Here is a 21614-nt window from a genome sequence, read left to right as displayed (position 1 = left end):
CAACAATGATGCCTGCAACCAAAAAATGGCCAGGCGTTGTGGCCTGTAGTCCCAGCTACTTGGGAGGCTGAGGCAGGACACTCGCTTGAGCCCAGGAGTTGGAGGTTGCTGTGAGCGTGATGCCACAGCACTCTACCCAGGGGGACAGCTTGAGGCTCCGTCTCAAAACAAACAAACAAAAAAAAAGAATAGAGAGAGTGACCCTAGTCCAGGGGCCATAGGTGGCCACCACACTGCTCCTCCTCCAGCAGATGCAGCCCTTACCAGATTCCATTCCCACCATTGCCTGGCCAGGAGTCCAAGGGTGACATATCACCTGCACACCCTACCCAGTAGCCTTGCCCTGCCAATGTTCAGCCAGCCAAAAGTAAAAGAGCAGTAAACCCAGGCAGTTCTGCAGTGCTGGAACAAGCAGCTCTACGTTTGGGGCCTCAGGGTAAAGTGAGAGGGACAGGTCTCTGTTGGAATCCACACCTGTGCCCAGACCCAAGAGAGTGAAAAGCAAATAAACGCAACTGACAACAGGATGGCAGCTTCCCTGGGGTCCTCCCTACCGGGGGTACCCAGAAGGAAAGGCACTGGATATGGAGGGGGCCGGTGGGTGTCCCCAGAGCCTGGTAACAAACAAGCATTTCCGCCTCTGGCACACCCTGAGTCCTGGACAGGCGGCCCTGTGCTGTGGTTTAACGACCCCAAACCCATTCCAGTAGGGCTTAAAATGACAGCACTGGCCCCAACCCCAAATTCCACAATGTCGTGTTGTGTTTGTTTCCTGATGTAGTTAGTTTCTCTCCGCTGGTTACAGCACAATTGTTTAGTATTACATATACACTTGAACTGATATTTCTTGGCTTGTCACATTTACACATTAATTATCTAGTAACTCGTTGCTGCAAAAGATTCTCCTGATTCCAGACACATTAGGATAGTTAGTTGTGTCTCCAATTTTCGTTTTCTAATTATCATCCATAGAAACACACCTACAAGCAACCACTCAAAATGCTTTCCAGCTGCTTAGAATTTATCTTCATATTTCTAAATAATATGCCAGGACCACTACTTCTTCTTCTTCTTCTTCTTTTTTTTTTTGTAGAGACAGTCTCACTATGTCGCCCTTGGTACAGTGCTGTGGTGTCACAGCTCACAGCAATCTCCAACTCCTGGGCACTCCGAGACCAGCCTGAGCTGAGAGTAAGAGCCCATCTCTATTAAATAAAATAGAAAAATCAGCTGAGCATTGGGGCAGATGCCTGTGGTCCCAGCTACTAGGGGGGCTGAGGCAAGAGGACTCCTTGAGCCCAAGACTTTGAGGTTGCTGTGAGCTGTGATGCCATAGCACTCTACTCAGGGCAACAGAGTGAGACTTTGTCTCAAAAAATAATACACTCTAATCTTTACATATACTGAGAGTTCTATAATACTCTCCTCAATTCTATAAAATCTACCAAATAACTTATTTCACTTTCTTCCTGGGGACCTCCCTTCCGGAGCGCTCTGTTTTTTGGAATTTCTTTCCCCCATCACCTTGGGAATTTTCTAAATCTCCTTTTGTGCTAATGTATTTCTTAGATTCCATTTCATCTCTCTTGGTTTACTTCATTTTGGAGGAACACATTCTTCAGTAGCTTCCTGAGAAGGGATGTTTTTGATACTTTGCAAGTTTCTGAAAATACCTTAATTCTACACTCAAATTCGTTGACAGTTTGGCCTGGATATAGAACTATAGGTTTGGCTCGGGGCCTGTGGCTCAAGTGGCTAAGGCACCAGCCACATACACCAGAGCTGGCAGGTTTGAATGCAGCCGGGGCCTGCCGAGCAACAATGACAACTATAGCCAGGTGTTATGGCCAGCACCTGTAGTCCCAGCTACTTGGGAGGCTGAGGCAAGAGAATCGCTTAAGCCCCTGAGTTGGAGGTTGCTGTGAGCTGTGACGCCACAGCACTCTATCCAGGGCGACAGCTTGAGGGTCTGTCTCAAAAATATATATATTTTTTTAAATAATTGGGGGTAAATCTGACAAAAATGTACAACACCTGTATGCTAAAAAATTCAGAACATTGCTGAGAAAAATTCTAAAAGACCTAAATAAAAAAGGCCGGGCAAGGTGGCTCACACCTGTAATCCTAGCACTTGGGAGGCCTAGGCAGGTGGGCCGGAGCTCATGGGTTCAAGACCACCTTGAGCCAGAGTGAGACCTTGTCTTAAAAAATACAGGTGTTATGGCAGGCGCCTGTAGTCCCGGCTACTCAGGAGGCTGAGGCAAGAGAACCGCTGAGCCCAAGAGTTTGAGGTTGCTGGGAGCTATGACTCCGCGGCATTCTACCCAGGGGCGAAGAAGGTAGACTCTGTTTCAAAAAAAATAAACAGGCTCGGCACCTATAGCTCAACCGGCTAAGGCGCCAGCCACGTACATCTAAGGTGGCGGGTTCGAATCCCCAGCCCAGACCCGCCAAACAACGATGGCTGCAACCAAAAAATGGCCAGGCGTTGTGGCGGGCACCTGTGGTCCCAGCTACTTGGGAGGCGGAGGCAGGAGACTCGCTTGAGCCCAGGAGTTGGAGGTTGCTGTGAGCTGTAATGCCACGGCACTCTACCCAGGGGGACAGCTTGAGGCTCTGTCTCAAAAAAAATAAAAAAATAAAAAAAAAAAATAAACACAACCCTAAATAAAATGAGCAAAGTGTGATGTTCGTGGATCAGAAGACTCGATATTGTTAAAATGTCTCTTCTCCTCAAATTTATCTTAGATTCAATGCAATCTTCCACAAAATCTCAGCAGGCTTTTTGTAGAAACTAACCAGCTGACTCTGAAATTTCTATGGAAATTCAAAGGACCCTGAAAAAGAAAAAGAAAACTGAAATCATACAACCTGGTTTCAAGGCTTCTTAGTGAAGGCAATGATTTTTTAATTTTGAAAAGCATCTATTTCATTTCCAAGGGTGACGTTTTATTCTTTGAAGATTACCTGTTTGAGCAGCCTTTTCTTATTTTCAGAATGGGATACCTTCTGGCTCTTTCTTACAACTAGATTTTTTTTAGGGTGTCTTTGGAACTTTGCCTTTCTATTTCAGGCTGTAGATTTTCTTTAGATGTTTGATGGTGCTTGGTTGTTTAACCACATTTATGAAAGACAAAACAAAAGGTTCCGAACACACTGTGTGGGTGTGTACAGGTGTGTAAGAAATGTGGCAAATGCATTAAGTTGAGGTGTATTTATAAAATACAGAGTAAATTCACAACTGTTTTCCTACCTAATCCTCAGAAAAACCCTGCAAATTGTCCAACCCTCTCTAGTGCTATCACCCATCTTATAGGACGGGAGAAAGGGTGGTTTTGTGAGGACACCCGCTCTCGGTGGCAGACCTGGTATTGGCTACTGGGTGTCTGCCTCCCAGACCAGGGACAACCAGGGACAGCAGACCCCAGAGGTTGCAGGATGTCGGCAGGGGTGCCAGCTCAATGCAGGGCCTCCATCCTCCCTGCAGCCTGATGAGTTCCGTGGGCCCAGCAGCCCAGAAGCGCTGTTTAATCAGTAACTGGCTTGCTTTCTTTTATAACTCTAGCTCTTGGCTCCATTTTCAGGCATAATAGAGATCACCTTGTGTAACCCTGTCATTTTACTGAGAAGGAGAATGAGGCGGAGAGAGAGGGAGTAGCCTGCCAAGGTTAGTAAAGTCAGCACAGCAGCAAAGCTGAGGCCAGAGCCCAGCTCCTCTGACTCACTCCGGGGTTCCAGGCACGTGCATGGTCAGCCCCACAGCCAGGGAAGGGGACACGAGGAGGAAGGAGGGGGAACTGGTCCAACCGTACCCCTAACAGTCTCTCTAGGCCACAGAGCCAACCCCAGAGACAGTATGCCTGTGCCTGCGTTTGCCTCTTCAATCTCTCTTTCTTCAAAGTAAACGTATCTGCAGGTGCACAACACATACCGTGTTTCCCCCAAAATAAGACACTGTCTTATATTTATTTTTTCTCAAGAAGACACACTAGGACTTATTTTCAGGGGATGTCTCCCTCTCTGCGCTGAAATGCATGGCGTGGCTAGGTCTTATTATGGGGGTAGGGCTTATATTTAACAAATGCATAGAAATCCTGCTAGGGCTTATTTTGGGGGTAGGTCTTATTTGGGGGGAAACACTGTATCATATGCAGGTCCATACACACACACACACCTGCAGGTGCACACACAGCAGCGTGCCGTGAAGCACACCACAAACACACATACAGACCACACTCTCGTGGCCTCTGCCCACCTCCCAGCCATAGTTAGGTTCTGGCTCCAGGTCACTTGAACAAGGAAGCAAGGAACAATTTCCACAGTCGCAGCTGGGAATAAAGGGTTTAGGGTTTGTGCAGAGTAGAAATCCTGGAGGGATAAAGGGGAGAACCCACAGGGCAGGTTGTCGGGACCCTCAGACGCTGCCATTCTCACCCACCTTCCTAAGGGGGAGAAATGGGCAGCCCAGGAACCCAGGAAGAGACTATGGAAGCCTGGACCAGGGTATTTTATTTTTTGCAGTTTTTGGCTGGGGCTGGGTTTGAACCCGCTACCTCCAGCATATGGGGCCAGCGCCCTACTCCTTTGAGCCACAGGTGCCACCCTGGACCAGGGTGTTTCCTGTTGTCCTAGGACACTTACGCATCTCCCCCCCTCAAAAAAAGATTCACATTAATAGAAGGTCAAATAAAAGATATGTTTATTTGATAATGTAAGAAAGATAATGCAGTCAACCTACTCCCACTAAGAAACTCACAACTCACCAGGGCTGAAACCTAAATGCTGAGCTAACAAAACTCCACGTCTGAGTCAACAACAAACCCTCCCACTGAGAGAAACCCTCTGCTGCCTCCCCAGGAGCACACTCTGCAGTGCCCACGACCCTGCTGGCTCTGACGACCAGCGAACCCAAAGCCAGAACTTGCCCTTGGTAGCTCAGAGCATGGTCCTACTTAGAGAAAACCGCCAGGTCCAATACCTCTAGCTATTTTGTTTTGTTTTTTACCTCTATCTACTTTTTTTTTTTTTTTTTGAGACAGAGCCTCAAGCTGTTGCCCTGGGTAGAGTGCCGTGGCATTACAGCTCACAGCAACCTCCAACTCCTGGGCTCAAGCAAGTCTCCTGTCTCCGCCTCCCAAGTAGCTGGGACCACAGGCGCCCGCCACAACGCCCGGCTATTTTTTGGTTGCAGCCGTCATTGTTGTTTGGCGGGTCCGGGCTGGGGATTCGAACCCGCCACCTTAGGTGTACATGGCTGGCGCCTTAGCCGGTTGAGCTATAGGTGCCGAGCCACCTCTATCTACTTTTATAAACAACAGACACACTACTGACTATCCACAAAGCCACACAAGACTCCAATTGAAGCAGATGGGGGAAAAACCCAAATCTTCCTGCCAGACTCTGTTTTATGTTATTTTACTTTATTTACTTTTTTGAGACAGAGTCTCACTTTGTCACCCTTGGTAGAATGCCAAGGCATCATAGCTCACAGCAACCTCAAACTCTTGGACTCAGGTGATTCTCTCGTCTCAGCCACCCAAGTAGCTGAGACTACAGGTACCTGCCACAACACCCACCTAAGTTTTCTTTTTGGCAGTTTTTGGCCAGGGCTGGGTTTGAACCCGCCACCTCCGGCATATGGGGCCAGTGCCCCACTCCTTTGAGCCACAGGCACCACCCTTTTGTTTTAGTTTTTGTTTTCTATTTTTAGTAGAGACAAAGTTTGACCCTGGCTCAGGCTGAGCTCTAACTCGTGAGTTCAGTCAATCCCCTGGGCCTCCCAGAGGGCTAGGATTACAGGCATCCACCGCACCTGGCCCAGACTCTCTTTTAGAGATTATTCCTTGGCCCGCGCCCGTAGCTCAGTCAGCAAGGCACCGGACACATACACTGAGGGTGGCAGGTTCAAACCAGGCCCTGGCCAGCTAAAAACAACACAACTGCAACAACAACAACAAATAGCTGGGCATTGTGGTGGACATCTGTAGTCCCAGCTACTTGGGAGCCTGAAGCAAGAGAATCGCTTAAGCCCAAAAGTTTGAGGTTGCTGTGAGCTGTGACGCCTCAGCACTCTACCCAGGGCTATAGCTTGAGACTCTATCTCAATAAATAAATAAATAAATAAATAAAGATTATTCCTCAATTGGCTAAGGTTAGCGTGAGACTGAAAACATGAAGAGGTCACTCAAGAGTCCCAGGGAGTGACCACAAAGGGCAGCCACAAGAGCAATGGATAACCTGCTTCTGCTGCTGAAGATCAAGGTCAAGGGGCAGAGGTGACACCACCAGCTGGTGACACAGGTTTACTGCTCAGACCTGAGACAAGGACAAGGGTGGCTGGACGCATGTCCGTGGATATGTGACAGACAGATGCTGCTGACCTATACGTCAGGTGACTCAGCGTATCCACCCAGCAGATGAGGCAAATTTCAATCCCGTGATGTCAGCACCACCACCAGGGTCCTAGACCATAAACCACCTCTGACTGTTCAAGCAGAAAAGGAGAGTGCAGCCTGAGCGTCTGTGACGCTTTCCAAGGAGGCATTCTGTGGCACCTCCAAGATGCCTTCCTTTGCAACAAGGGGAACGTGCAACCCACACAACCTCAAAGCTCCTCCCTGCCGGCCAGCTCTGCCTAGATCCTGGCTGGAGTCCCCAGGCCACCTCAGAGCATGACAGAGCGAGGATGACTTCCAAAAAACGAACGCTGTATTTGTCATAGGTACCAAGGTGACAGTGCAGAGAGGTGTCCATCAGGTTGCTGTTATGAAGGGGGCCTGTCTTCAGCAGGAGGGGCCCACAGAGAGTGGCTCTCTCCAGGTACACCACCAGCCACAGGGAACTCGGGCAACCAGCCGGGAGGGCTGGCGCGGGCATCTGTCCCTCCCCAGGCTACCGAGGGCATGAGCTTCACCCAACCTGCCACAGCCCCACACTGGGCCTAATCCAAGGAGGACACTTGATTACTCATCATGGGATGGCCAAGAAGGGGAAAAAAAGACCACACTGGACCCCTCCCATCCACTTCAGCCAGGGCCAACTGATCTCTTGAGAAGCCCACAGGGGCTACTGTTCCCACCGATCACAGTCCCAGCGTTTCCCAGACTTGTCTGATCATGAAGTGTAACAATAAAAAATAAACTAAGACAAACAGTGCCAGTGTCTCAGATCATTCCTGGGAACTGAAAGTTTCAGAAGCTCCACCTGCTGCTTCCAGGAAGCGCCCCTCTTCCCATCACCAGTCTCAGTGCAACTATTTTAAGTAACCACCTAGGTGCAGAGAGCCTGCTGGGCGGGGCTGGTCTGTGCTTCCTGGCCCTGTGGACTTTCCCACAACTGGTTACAAGCATCGGACCCGGACCCGGAGTCCCCGAGGCTGTCAGCAGAGGCGGTCACCAGTGTCCTCCTCACATACACGCCACTGTGGCTCCTGAGAAGGCCCCACCAGCTGGTGATGGGCACCCTACACTCCCAACCCTCTGGTTCTTGCCCTTTGACCTGTCCTCACCTGCCCCACCAGAAGGAGCTGGAAACAAGTAGGGCTACGGGGCCCCAAGGAGGATCTGGAATTATCTGTTGATCTGTAACCCCAGCCTGTCAGGGGAACAAAAAGCTGACCGACAGCCAATACTCCCACTGAAGGAAGTAAACCAGAAGCCTCCACACCTGGTCAGGCCCATGAAGGAAAGTCCCCCAGGGGCCTGACTCAGCCAATGGGCACTGTGTCAACACAGAAACCCAGGGGTTCTCTGCCAGCAGGTAGCCGGCTCCAGCAGGTTTCAGGCCATGTCCCAACTCCCAGAGTTGCCCAGGGTGTGGCCCACAGGGCCAGCGGACAAGGAGCCATATACACCTGCAGCGAGACCCCCGGGGGGCAAAGAACAGACTCAGGTAGGACTACCTGGCAGTCTCTTTCTTTGCCTTTTGGGGTTGTGGGGCACTAACCAGATAAGGGTCGGGACTGAGACCCCTGAGCCACAGGAGAAAAGTATACCTCACTGTGCCTCAGTTTCCCCCTCTTAAAAGTGGATAAATAACGCTTTATGGCCTTTTAAGTAGAACTGTTGCAGAGGATAATTAGCTGATTCCTGCTAATGACAGGGCCTACCTGCCATCTCCCTTTCATTTTGATCTCTCCACCCACCATCTATCCCTGCCCAAAGCCAGCAGCTCTATTCTTCCCTCCGCTCTCATGGAGCCGCTGGAGTTAAAGTACAAACATTAAAACAAAATGAAAAACCTGAACAGCACAAGGCTCAGGTGTGGGCCTCAAAGGCCAGGCAGGAAAAAAGCTGGCAGCTCTTCCCAGGAGCCTGGGGTGGCTGAACCACGGCCAGTCCACAGCCACCTGCTCCCTGTGGGTCTGCCCCAACCCAAGGCCCCAGGAAGACCTGCAGCCCTGTGCCCTCCTTGCAGCCACTCCCTCCATTGAGAACAAGGGGACTGGCCTGGGAGGGACAAAAGAAAGCTGGTCAGGTTCTCCTCACCCACTCGCAGCAAGGCCAGGTGCTGGCCAGTGGCACATCCAGTTTCCAGTCATTTCTAAAAATACTTTTTAAAACAAGGAAAACCTTATTTCAAATGCAATTTCATGGAGAACCTCAAAATACTAAAACCACCAACCTAGAGTCCTAAGGTTGAAGCAGCAACAGGACCCAGAGGGCCTCTGGGTCATTCCTTAAGACAATGTCCCAAAGACTGTGACCGGCGATTCAACACCACCGACTGAGACTGAGACATGGCCTCACCCAGGCCCAAGCCACCCCAGAAGGGGTCTGCCCACAGGGCCTCTCCCCCCCCCCCCCCCCCTGTCATCTCTAGTTCTTAAAATAACTAGGTTTCATTTCAGATGAGAAGACGGGTTATCAAAAACCAGATATCTAAAAAGTGGCAGAGTTGAACTGCAGGCTCCATCTGACCACAAAACCTGGGCTGCACACTCGGGCGCCCTCCTGCTTCTCCTGGGCAGGGACCCTGTGGCCATGACCCTCCTCCCCTTCAATGTCAACTGAAGCTCAGAAAGATCAACTGCCTTCAAGGACCCTCTGCAGATCCGGCAGTCCCACTTCTGGGTATTTATCCAAAGGAACCACAATTGGGATTTTGAAGCGATGTCTGCACCTCTGTGTTTACTGCAGCACTATTCACAGTAGCCAGATAAGCACATAATCTATGTATAAATAACCAACAAACGCATGAACAAATTGTGGCATACGCATACAATACGAGGTACAATAACGCTCACAATAAGAGATCTTAAAAGAGTTCTCTCATCTCAGTTTCCTGAGTAGCTGGACTACAGGCACCTGCCCCCATGCCTGGCTATTTTTTTCCCCAGAAATGAGGTCTTTCTTTGCCCAGGCTAATCTTTTTTTTTTTTTTTTTTTTTTTTTTGAGACAGAGCCTCAAGCTTTCCCCCTGGGTAGAGTGCCATGGCATTACAGCTCACAGCAACCTCCAACTCCTGGGCTCAAGCGAGTCTCTTGCCTCCGCCTCCCAAGTAGCTGGGACCACAGGCGCCCGCCACAACGCCCGGCTATTTTTTGGTTGCAGCCGTCATTGTTGTTTGGCGGGTCCGGGCTGGGGATCCGAACCCGCCACCTTAGGTGTACGTGGCTGGCGCCTTAGCCGGTTGAGCTATAGGCGCCGAGCCGCCCAGGCTAATCTTAAAACTGCCAGCTTCAAGCAATCCTCCCAAAGTGATGGGAGTTTTTGTGTGAACCACTGTGCCTGGCCTGGGACACCACAAAACTCTACCTACTAAAGAATCTACTTCTTGGACCCAAGAGACTGGCCTTGGTGTGCCCACCGCTGGGTCAGAGTTCCTATCCCTTCAACACTGGTCTGGGGGCACTGGATCCCTCTAAGTCTGACCTTGCCTCCAGCCAGGAGGCTGGTCCCATCCTGTCCATTCAGAATGGCTAGACCCCTCCCACCACCCGCCCTCCAGCACACAGGTCAAAGCTGAGCCCCTTCCCGCCCAGGACTCTTCCCTGGACCACTCCACTCCACAGAACGTTCTCCCTAGGCCCCCCTCCTTTCTGACCTAGACCCCTCACTCGGCATCCATGACACCCCACTGCCACGGTGGGTGGACCTCGCGGTCCTGGTGCCCAGGATGCCCCAGCTTCCTCTTCCCACTGCTTCCCTCCCTCGCCCCCACCCTCAGCCGTGCCCAGAGTTAGCCCTTGATGAATTAACTGACTGACTGAAGGTCTTCTCTCCCTACAGCCCTACTCAGGGGGCCTCCCCAGGCCAGCCCCCCTCGCCCCGAACCTCCTCCAGGTGCCCTCCTCACTCTGGGGGGGGTAACGCTCTGTGCAACTCCCAAGGCTCTGTGACTGCCCCACCAACCCCTCTGGGGTCAGATCTGGCCTGGCCACCCACTGACCTCAGTCCCCGAGAGTGGATTCTGTGTGGTCTCTTCCTCTGCTGTTCCTGGGATCAGTGTCCACCCCAGTGCCACCCCAGTACCTCTTGCTAATTCCAGCCAGAGAATTCCATCTCTGGCTCTCTGATTCCACTAAGTTTGCACCACTCTATCCCTTCCCCACCCCGGCACAAGTCGCCAGACTGGGAGGGGAAGCATTGGCTTGTGGCAGCCCAACCAGACAGACGCCCTCATCCCACATCCCGACCCCAAGAGGACACAGGAGAATCGGCAGGTGCAGCCAGCACCACAGAACTTTTCATTCATTTTCTCGACTTTTCTCACCTTCTGATTTCACGGACTAATGTGCTTTTTATTATTGAAATATTTTTGAGCTGGCTGTGGATTCCTACGCAGCTTTATTTCAAGATGTTAAGGGGGTACAAATATCTCTGGCTACATGGATCGCTTTCGTGATGCTTGAGTCACGGTTATAAGTGCGCCCAGCACCCAAATAGTGTTCACTATTCCATGCAGTTCTAAGAAATACCACCTTCCCGCAAGGGTAACACCTCATAAAACTATAATACCACAAGGTTGATATAATCCAGTGATGTTTTCAGATTTCCGTTTTACTTGTGCTGAGGTACATGCTTGTTAAGTTACACACGACTTCCTCGAGGTACGGGCAGGCAGGCTCCCGTGTGCAGGCAGCATCAGTTCCCCAAAGTGGCTTTTGTGAACCCCCCGCCCCGTACTCTAACCCTTCAGCTCTGCAACCACTGCTCCCGCCTCCATTTCTCACATTGTATACCTCCAAATTTATTTTTTACAAAAATAAATCAAAGGAAACAGTTGGCTTTCCTTACTGCACAAAATTCCCTGGAGAAGCATTCCAGTCCTTTGACTGCCATCTATGGAGTTTGTTCTGAAAAGCCACTTCCCCGCCTCTCCCTCCCAGCATGTTAATAAGCTACAAACCTAAGAATTATTTTAAGCAAAAACACTGAATATGCAAACAAGGAAGCCCTGCCCCTGCCCACCCTTGAAACCAGAGTGTCAGGATGTGGTGAGGCGAGACTGCCGGGCTCTTCCCGGGAACCAGGTTCTCAGAGCCGGGCCAGATTCTAGGCAGAGTTTTTCAACCCCTTTTGTGTCATGGCTCACTTGAACCTATAGCTAAACTTCTGCAGCACACTTACATTACGTTGATCCAAAAAAAAGAGTAAAAAAAAAGAACATATTTACTGAGCTTTGAACTTCTTTCGAAACTAATGATCTTTAAAAATCTTCGAGACACACCTACAATCTCTCATGGCACATGGGTTGAAAATCACTGGCTTAGAGGGAGTTTAACTTCCCATTTTCCCAGAGCCATTCTTTCTGGGGGGAAATGACATCTTCACTTAGTGCCAGTAGTAGCGAGTTCTTTTCCAGCCCCCCAATACCCTCTGCGCTAATTAGCATCGCAACAGAACCAGTCCCATCCCGCCAGCTCAGGCAGGAGAGACTGCAGCTGGACACGTCCCATCTCACACTCTCCACCTGCTCACTTCTTCTGCCCATTCAAACAAAACGTTTTCTAAGCCTGTGGCCATCAGCCTCAACCTCACCATTCATGACATTCCCAGGAAGATATGGTTTCTAGAATTCACCAGCATGACCCACAAGACGCCTGACCCACGTGGCCTCTGCAGGTGCTGACCGCCGGTTACCTCCCTCATCCCGTGGGCCCTTTCTCCATGAATTGTCCAAGAAAACTCATGTAGAGCACACAAACAACAAGAAAATAAGAACAAAGAAGGACATATTCACTTGATGAAAGCTTATAAAGTGAGAAAAAATACTTTTTCAAACAATAGGTAATAGCAAAGAAAAACTAAGAATGTTCGATTAAAAAAAACAGTCCAGAGGATATGGTTGCTTCCTGCCCTTCCACACTAAGCTCAGGCATCTTCTCCTCTGAGAACTTGCCCCTTTCCCCAGAACACCTTCCCTCCCAGCCGCACATGATGGCGGAGGGGAGGAGTGGGTCTTTGCTCCACAAGCCTACCATGGGTTGGGGCACTTAGGAAGTGTTTGATAAATTAATTAATTGCAATCACATCTTTACCGGAAGAATGGAATTACACTAGGACTCCATTTGAGGGAGACTACGTGTATACACACATATTCGTATATGCACAGATTGTGGGGGAACGTGAGATGCACTATTTCTAGGGGTTATAAAGTCTGAGGGGGAAAGTTTTAGAGGAATTTCACCTTTTATTCTGTATATTTCTGTATCATTTCACTTCAAAAAAAAAAAAGAACTTCCTAACTTTTTTTTTTTTTTAATGATTCTCAATTTTATTTTATTTATTTTTTTGGCCGGGGCTGAGCTTGAACCCGCCACCTCTGGCATATGGGGAGGGCACCCTACGCTTTTGAGCCACAGGCACCGCCCCAAACTTCCTAACTTTTATAGTCAGAAAAATAAAGAACTACTTTTAGAAACTTTGCATAGGAAATATCAAATTGTTAAAATGCCTCTGTATGAGTATTCCCCCCCCCTCTTTTTTTTGAGACAGAGTCTCAAGTTGTTGCCCTGGGTAGAGTGCCATGGCATCACAGCTCACAGCAACCTCCAACTCTTGGGCTTAAGCAATTCTCTTGCCTCAGCCTCCCAAGTAGAGGGGACTACAAGTGCTCGCTCCTCATTTTTGTTAAATGGGGTCTCACTACGTTGCCCAGGCTGGTCCGGAACTCCTGGGCTCCAGACATCCTCAGTTCCTGAGCAGCTGGGATTATAGGCAGGAGCCATCACACTTGGCATGTTCCCCCATTTTTAAATTCTTACTATGTTTTTGGGCCAGCCAAATTTTCTTTAAATATGTACATATCAGACCTTTATAATACTCTAAGAAGGTATAACCAAATACAAATACAGAGGCAAACGCTTACTTTAGACTTCAGCAGCCCCATCTACCTGCCGGCCTTCACTGGGCTTCCGCCAACTCAAAATTCTGGATCTCTTGCGGTGGTGCCTGGCTCCTCACGCCCTGGCCACAGGAGGGAAATGGTTTCTGTCTCTGCTGCTGACGGTGGTGGTGCAGTGAGCACAACACTTACTCCTGACCCAAATGGACATGCTCTGTTCATTGTAGCCTTTTATAAAGGCTGTCCAGATCTTTCTGAGTCATCATTAAGTCATCCAAAGCATCAATCACTCTTTCCCTCCCAGCTTGGTATCATCTACAAATGCTCCAAGTCCTCATCGGACCTGTTACTAAATAAGAAAAGGCACAGAACCCAGGAAGGAGCGAGGAGACACAACCCTACCAGACCTTTGATCCTCCGACCCCCAGGCCTCCACCATGACTTGCCCAGGACACAAAGGGTCCATGTACATCAGCAACAACAAACCAGATAAAACACACACACACACGTGTGGTAAGGAGTGGAAAGGGGCAAGAGAAATGTTTTGTTGGCTGGGGTGGGTGAATTATTTATTTTATAACTGCCACCATGATTTTTAATCACATGTGCAATAAATAAAGCGACATTTGTTTAAAGCCTTGTTGGAATCACATCTCTAGCCGTGCTCCTCCTGGTCTGCCAGCAAACCAACCTCATCAAAAGACGAAACCAGACGAGTTTGGTGAAAGGCCTTTGTTGGCGCCTGGCAATCACCACTTCCGTTTTTTATGTGCTCACAACTCTCTGTTATAATGATGTGTTCCAGCGATCGTCTTTGGAATACAACTTTATAATGGCATTGTGGTTAAGACCGTAGGCTTTGAAGTCACACGGACCCAGGTTTGAATTCTTGCTCTGCTTCTTACTGCCTTTGGGCCATCCACACAGGCCCTTTGAGCCTCCGTGCTCTCACCCCTACATGCAAACTAGGCATTTTTTCCCCACATAGCTACTGTGAGGATAAAGTGAGATGATAAATTGAAGTGGACATTTGTAGTGAAGGGCAGAAATGATGGTCACCACATTCTCCCCCACGTCATCATCATCACCATCCACACCTCGGCTTCATCAGTGGCAGCCAAAGAGAAAGGAAGGAACCAAGATTTTTTTTTTTTTCCGAGACAGAGTCACCCTCAGTAGAGTGCTATGGCATGTCACAGCTCACAGCAACCTCAGACGCTTGGGCTCAAGCAATCCTCTTGCCTCAGCCTCCCAAGTAGCTGGGACTGCAGGTGTTTGCTGTGACACCTGGCCATTTTTTGTTGTGGTTGTCATTGTTGTTTTAGCAGGCCCGGGCAGGGCTCGAACCCACCAGCCTCAGCATATGTAGCCGGCGTAACCTCTGTGCTACAGGTGCCGAACCAGGAGCCAAGATTTTGACCAGTTAGCCAACCATCACAAGGTTTGGAGGAAAACCCCAAGATACTGCTAAGCTCAGACGGAAGGTGCAAATTCTGAAAAGATGAGTGCCTGAGATAGAATTTTTGGTAGCGACTTACTTCTAGAAAAGTCCTTAACACAGAGAAAAGAGCAATTACTGTCCATGAGCTCTGAGCAACCCCCAGAGTACTTCTCACCACTGCCAGTTCCAGGGGGTCCACATTCCTACACAACTAAGTGGATATATAATTTAGGCCCAGCCATCTCAGAAACATCCCAAAAGAGAAATCCCATTTCTTACCCAAATCAAATGAATATTTAACCCTAGTAGTCCATTCTCTCCTGAGCCCCTTGGGCTGCAAGCCCTGTTTTGCATGTAGCAGAATGTGCCCCAGGTAGGAGACAGCAGAGCCAGGCTACCTGGGTTCCTTCCAAACCAGATTCCACTACTGTTCTGCCCTTGACCCTGGGCAAGTTACCTAGCCTCTCTGTGTGCTCCATTTTTCTCACCTATAGAAGGGTAATAATTGCCGGGCACAGTGGCTCACGCCTGTAATCCTAGCACTCTGGCAGGCTGAGGAGGGTGGATCACCTGAGCTCAGGAGTTTGAGACCAGCCTGAGCAAGAGTGAGACCCTGTCTCTACCAAAAATAGAAAAACTAGCCAGGTGCTGTCATGGGTGTGTATCGTCCCAGCTACTTGGGAGGCTGAGGGAAGACAATTCTTCAAGCCCAAGAGTGTGAGGTTGCTATGACTCCTTGGCACTTTACCCAGGGTGACAGAGTGAGAGTCTGTCTAAAAATAATAATAATAATAAAAGAAGAATGGTAATAATTATAATAGTACTTACTTCTATCTTTTGTTTTTTTGAGACAGTCTCACTCTGTCACCCTCAGTAGAGTGCTATATGATGTCACAGCTCACAGCAATCTCAAACACTTGGGCTTAAGTGATTCTCTTGCCTCAGCCTCCCAAGTAGCTGGGACTACAGGTGTCCACCACACACCTGGCTGTTTTTAGAGACGGGGGTCTTGCACTGGCTCAGGCTGGTCTCGAACTCATAAGCTCAGGCAATCCACCCACCTCGGCCTCCCAGAGTGCTAGGATTACAAGGCATGAGCCACCATGCCTGGCCTAATAGTACTTACTTCTAAAAGGGTTAGCACATGATACACGCTCCATATATGCTAGTGATAATTAGGATTAGTGCTCCTGTGTATTCTTGACACCCCAACAGCCACATACACAGTATTAGAAGCAACATTATCTCTGGGAGCTGAGCTCCCTCAGGGCTCTGTTACTCTCTCCCTCTTCCAAAAATAGACCTTCTCTCTTAAGAGAGACGTGAGCCAACAGTATGGGCAGAACCACAGACCACAGAAGGAACAGACATCAGGGAACTCCAGGACCACAGCGCTCAGAGTGACAGAAGCTACTGGCCAGGTGGGGGGCCCTGGTTCTCCTGCCGCCTGTAAGCAGGTGATAGGGCTTCTTATCCACAGAAGAAGCCATCAAACTAGAGTCATCTTCTCCCATTCCTCAGTGTCCACATCTCCTAAACAGGGGTGGTGAATGTCCAGGTGTTGCCAGGGCCAAGGTGAAGGGAAGAGTCTATACAGCCCCCTCGAGAAGGCAGGCTGTGGTCCCCTGGCACCTGTGAGCTCCCACCCACAGAATAATCCTAGTTTCCTGCTGCTTACCACCTCCCTATGCTGTTCCCACCCACTGCACACACCTTACCAGAACAAAGCAGGAAGTTCTCTGAAGTTTTATTTTCTATGGTGGGAGGTGGAGGAGGATGAGAGGGCAAAGGCTGATCAGCAGCCTTAATAGAGGGTTCTTTCTCCTAGAAACTGGGTGGGGTGGGGGGGAAGAGGTAAACCAGAAGGTCATGGAAAAGGCCTCAAAGCCTTTCTCTCTGATCAGCAGGACCCTACTGTCCTGGCAACCTGGCTTCTCAGCCTCCTGACGGGCACCCCACTGATGTTGTATATCACCCACCTGTGGGTCTTTATCCTTTTCCAATTCAAAAACTCAAACTACACAATTTGAACATCATGCTGCAACTTACAAAGAGCTTCCATGCAAAGTGTCTCTTTTAACACTTGCGAAACATCTGGAAAAGACAGTATGAGTATGTCCTATTTTATAACCACATAAACTGAGGCTCAGAGGGATGGGGTAACATCTCTGCAATCCTGTGGCTAGACAGCAGGGGCACCAGGCCTCGCTCCACGTTGGACACTCCTGCCATTGCATCACAGATGCCCCCAGCTCCAAGTCACCTTCCCTGGCCCTTCCAGCCCGGGTTAGAGATGCCCCTCCTTAGTGCCCACACTGGGCTTATCTAGAACCTACTACTCGTGGCTCAGAATTTACTCCCTGTATCCCACACGACACTGGGTGGTCCTGAAGGCAGGGGTATGTGACTGGGGTCTTCCTCAGTACAACTTCCCAGCACCTAGCACATGCTCAGTCTGGGGGCACCTAGTGGCTATCTGTTGTGTGAATGAGTGACCGAATGAACCTGTGGACGGCTGACCATTTAACGAAGAGATGATACTGAGATATTTGACTTTGACTCCACAACATCTCGTTTTGCAACCCTGGTCTTTGGATGCCTAGGGGATTCTGAGTCTTACCTGGGGCTTTCATGATCTGAGAAGGAATAAACGGATGTCAAGGCAGCTTCAAAATCACCATCAAGTATCAACAGGGACCGAGGGGCTCATTAAGGTGGTTTCCCCGTTCTCATCAATGGCCCTGACAATAGCATCTGTACACCTGCTCCTGCAGGCAGGGCTCACACAGTCCCCAGATAAGATATCCATGTATCAGGGCCCTGGAGACCATCAGAGCACTTCATGAGAACAGTGGGGACAGGGCAAGGGCCAGCTAGATACAAGGACCACCAAACAAGGATGCAGCCACAGAAGCAGCCCTGAAAAAAGAACTTACAAACAACAGCACCCCTCTGGGGTTTGGCAGGACCTGCCAAGCTCTGCCGACACAGACAGCAACCCAGGGGCAGCAGCTGCAACTCCTGGGGAGGGACAGAGACCTCAACTGCAGGCACTGCCAGGCAATCCCACGGAGTGAGATTTCTGCTGAGGCTCAGGCAGGAAAAACCACGTAAAGCAATGGAAACAAGGTTCGGCTCCTTCCCTGAGGGCCCATGGCCACGGGTCTAACCTTGGCCCAACGTCTCTTAACTTCACTCTCAAGGCCGGAAATTCTTTCAGGGAAACAACCACATCATTCCTTCAGGGAAACGACCTGGTCTCTGGGAGTCCTTCTTTCCTTCAGTCACGCCTGGCCTAGGACTACTCACGATTTGGTTCAGCAAAGCTCAGGACAGGAAAAGAGAGTGAGCCGAGCCAGGTGAAGGAAAACCGTAGGAGAGCAGCTGGAAGGAGAAGGGATCAGCTTCCCGGAGAGAAGGGAAAGAGCAGGGGCCAAGGCAGAAGGCAAAGCCCAGCCTGCGCCACACACAGAGGAGGGTGGGCAGAGGGTCCAGCAGACCAGCCTTCCCAGCATCTCAGCAGGAGGGTCCCAGGAAGAGAAGCCAGGAAGAATTAACTTGGAGGGAGAGGGAAAAACACCCCAGAAATAACAAACACCAAGCAGCAAGCTCCCTGCTGAGCCCCAAGTAGGCAATTACCAGGGATGCACAAACATGGTGATTACAGAAAGGGAGAGAAGGTGAAGCTGCCTCACAGCTGGGCAGAGGCACACCCAGGGAAACATCCATGGCCAGCCCCAGCTGCTCTTTGTGGTGGGGTGGTTCTCCAGAACCTGGTCTTCTGCAGGCTCCTTCCTAAAGTCCGGATGGTTCTTGGAAGAAGGGAACCCGTTTGAGACAGTGCTAAAATCAGGTCTGACCTGAGAGCAGCAGAGGTTAGGGGACCCAGGAACACAGAAAGTGGTGGGGCTAGCAGGGGAGGCCCAACAAAGCTTCCTCCCCAAAGCCCCGCTCACAGCCGGCCCTGACCTCCTTGCCAGAAACTTGAGTACCACTGGACAGAGACGGCAGAGGCCAGGCTACTAGTCACAACTGGGCCGCTTCCACCTAAGTGTCAGTCTACAGGGAATGTCAACCCATTTCCAACCCCAACAGTGAGATTAATGTTTTTGAGGTCTTTCGATAGGTCTTTCATTGTTCTTTCTGCCAAAGAAGAGCTCCCTGCTTCAGCATTTTCCAAAAGGCTCAAGACACATGTTCGCACATTCCCTCCCACACAGCCCCTTCCCAAAGAACTCCCGCTCTTTGGTGGAGAGGCCCAGGCAACCCAAGCCCTAGAGAGCCTCGTCCAGGCTCTGAGGCCGCCAACGCTCTGGCTGCCCTCTGCAAAGGTCCTGAAGTGCCTTTTGACCGGGAAGGAAAGAAACAAAACCAGATTTCTACAGAGGCTGAGAACGGCTGAGATCGCAAAGCCCTCGAAAGTCCTATTCTGTCTTAATCACCCCAACCCTGGTTCCCCCTCCAAATCCCCCCTCCGCACCTCCGCGCCCTGGTTCCTCCCAGACATGTACTAGTGATAGCTTGAAAGTAACGCAGCCAACAAGACCAGCCCCTTTTTTCAAGTCAGGGGAAGAACCGAGAGGGCAGGAAGGCGGGAGGGGCGATTCGGCGCCCCCAAGCCACGGGGCTGCCCGCCTTCATCGTGGCGGAGCCGGGTGCTGCAGGTCTGGTACCAAAGGTCCGGCCAGCCCCGCCCGGTCGCCAACTGCCCGGCACCCGCTGAACAGGAAATTCCACCTGTGCGCCCACAGCGCCGGGGCCGCCACCAGGCAAGGGAGCCCGGCTCAGCCGACACCCAGCGCCTCGCTGCAGGGCGCCGGGCGCGCGGCTCCCCGGGTCCCCGGCCCGCGCTCACCTCCAGCCGCGAGCTGTACTTGAGTCCCGCGCCCAAGTCCTTCCGGCCCCCGCTGCCCTTGCGGGCGCGATCGCTCCTCATGGCTGCGGCGGTCGGTCGCGGGTCTCAGAGGTGCGGTCCCCGGACACCGACGGCTTCCATGGCGCGCGGGCTGGGCGTAGGGCGTGGGGCGCGGGCTGGACGGGCCGAGCTGCGGACAGGCCCAGCGGCCGACGGCAGCGGCGACGGTGGCTCTCACTCTTCCCGGCCCGCGCAGGTAGTTTCAGGGAGTGGCTGCCCGAATCGCCCCGCCCCGCCGGCCGGCCACGCTCGCCCGCGCACCTTTCCCAGGCCCCGGTCCCGCCCCCGCCGCCCCGGCAGAGGCTCCTCCCCCGGCGAGCGCCGCGGAGGCCCGGGCCAGAAGTGAATGAGAGGGCGTAGCGCGCTCCATTGGTGGTCCCCGGATCCCTCCGCGCTCCTCAGCTCCTGCAGTGGCCCTGGGCGCGGAGGGCTGACCTTCCTTCCGGCTCTGCGATGCCAGAAGCCGTCCCTTTCTGTCCCTTCCTCGTGCATTTTCTGTCTCTGCCCACTGGATTTTCCACTTTGGTCAGTTATGACCCCTCCCAAACCAAGCAAAACACAAACGGCCCCTGACCAGTCTCCGCATCAGGACACGGGCCCTTAGTTTTCCTGGTGGCCACTAGCTGGGCTCTGTCACTGTTAGGCCCTTGCTGTGGCCTGTGCCCAGCACTTCCTGGGGAGGTCACCAGAGGTCCGGGTGGCTCAACAAAATGCCATCTTAGCGGTTCGCAACATCCTGCACCCATTGGCGGCATCTGACACTCACTGATCTTTTCTTCAGAAGGCCACCGTCCCCGGACTCTGGTCCTACCTTCGGACCCCCGCAATGTCATATTTGGTCCCTAAAGTTTTCAGTTCCCTCCCCTCGTTTTTTTTCCTGTAAACTCTTTGCAACACATCTCATAGTAGACACCAGACAGGTAGACCTAAGCTCTGGGACAGACTCACCAAGGAGTGCAGTTCTGCAGTGGATATTGTCTGGGAACTTCTCCATTTAGGATCTACTGGGATTCCATGGTGCATATTAACTACGCGCTGAGCTCTGTTCTGAGCACTGGGAAACTAGAGTGAGCCAAAAACTCGGCGCCCTTAGCTCGGGGGTTGGGCCCCGGCCACATACGCTGAGGCTGAACCCAGCTCAGGCCTGCTGAACAACAATGACAACAACAATTAAATAAATAAAACAAAACACTAATTTAAAAAAAAAAGAGTGAGCAAAATAAAATTCCCTCAAGGCCAGGTGTGGAGGCTCACACCTGTAACCCCAGCACTCTGGGAGCCGGAGGCTGGTGGATTGCCTGAGGTCAGGACTTCCAGACCAGCCTGAGTAAGAGCAAGACCCTATCTATAAAAAATAGCCAAGCGTTATGGCAGGTGCCTGTGGTCCCAGCTACTTGGGAGGCTGAGGCAAGAGAATCGCTTGAGCCCAAGAGTCTGATGTTGCTGTGAGCTGTGACGAGACCCTATCTATAAAAAATAGCCAAGCGTTATGGCAGGTGCCTGTGGTCCCAGCTACTTGGGGGGCTGAGGCAAGAGAATCGCTTGAGCCCAAGAGTCTGATGTTGCTGTGAGCTGTGACGCCACTGCACTCTACCAGGGCCAAGAAAGTGAGACACTGTCTTGAAAAATAAATTAATGAATTAATTAAATAAAAACCCTTGCTATGAAATCAACAAGCCCAAACTTCCCTTCTTGACTTGCCCATCTTCTGTTTTCTCTAAGTATCACGGTATCATTCTCCTCGTCTAAAATTCTGAGGTCACCTTTGACTTTCCCCGTCCTTACATCTTATATCCAGTTAGTCAGGCTTTCTCTCAAGCAGCCATGGAATAGCCCTTCTGTCCTCCCCATTTAGAAGATTCCTAGTCAAGCCCTTATTGCCCTTTGCCTGGTTTTATGTAAAAAACGAAGGGACCTCCTGCCCCCAGTTTGCCACCCTCTGATCTCTCACACACACAATCATCAGGTTA

At 50.9% G+C, this 21614-nt stretch overlaps 1 protein-coding gene across 1 annotated transcript in view; it reads right to left on the bottom strand.

The window, feature by feature from the left end:
- The window catches only part of ST14 (suppression of tumorigenicity 14), a 36383-nt gene extending 16543 nt beyond the window's left edge, over window positions 1–19840 (bottom strand). Inside the window, exon 1 of the mRNA XM_003795909.3 lies at window positions 19585–19840. Coding sequence (XP_003795957.2) covers window positions 19585–19665 — 81 coding nt within the window. The 5' untranslated portion in view covers window positions 19666–19840. The remainder of the gene's footprint in view (window positions 1–19584) is intronic.
- Window positions 19841–21614: the final 1774 nt, after the last annotated feature.

This window comes from Otolemur garnettii, unplaced genomic scaffold (genome assembly GCF_000181295.1).
Source record: "Otolemur garnettii isolate 467f Iridium unplaced genomic scaffold, OtoGar3 scaffold00097, whole genome shotgun sequence".
In the NCBI taxonomy this organism is placed as follows: Eukaryota; Metazoa; Chordata; class Mammalia; order Primates; family Galagidae; genus Otolemur; species Otolemur garnettii.
Note: the sequence above shows the minus strand (reverse complement) of the source record. Positions and strands in the feature narration are given on the sequence as shown.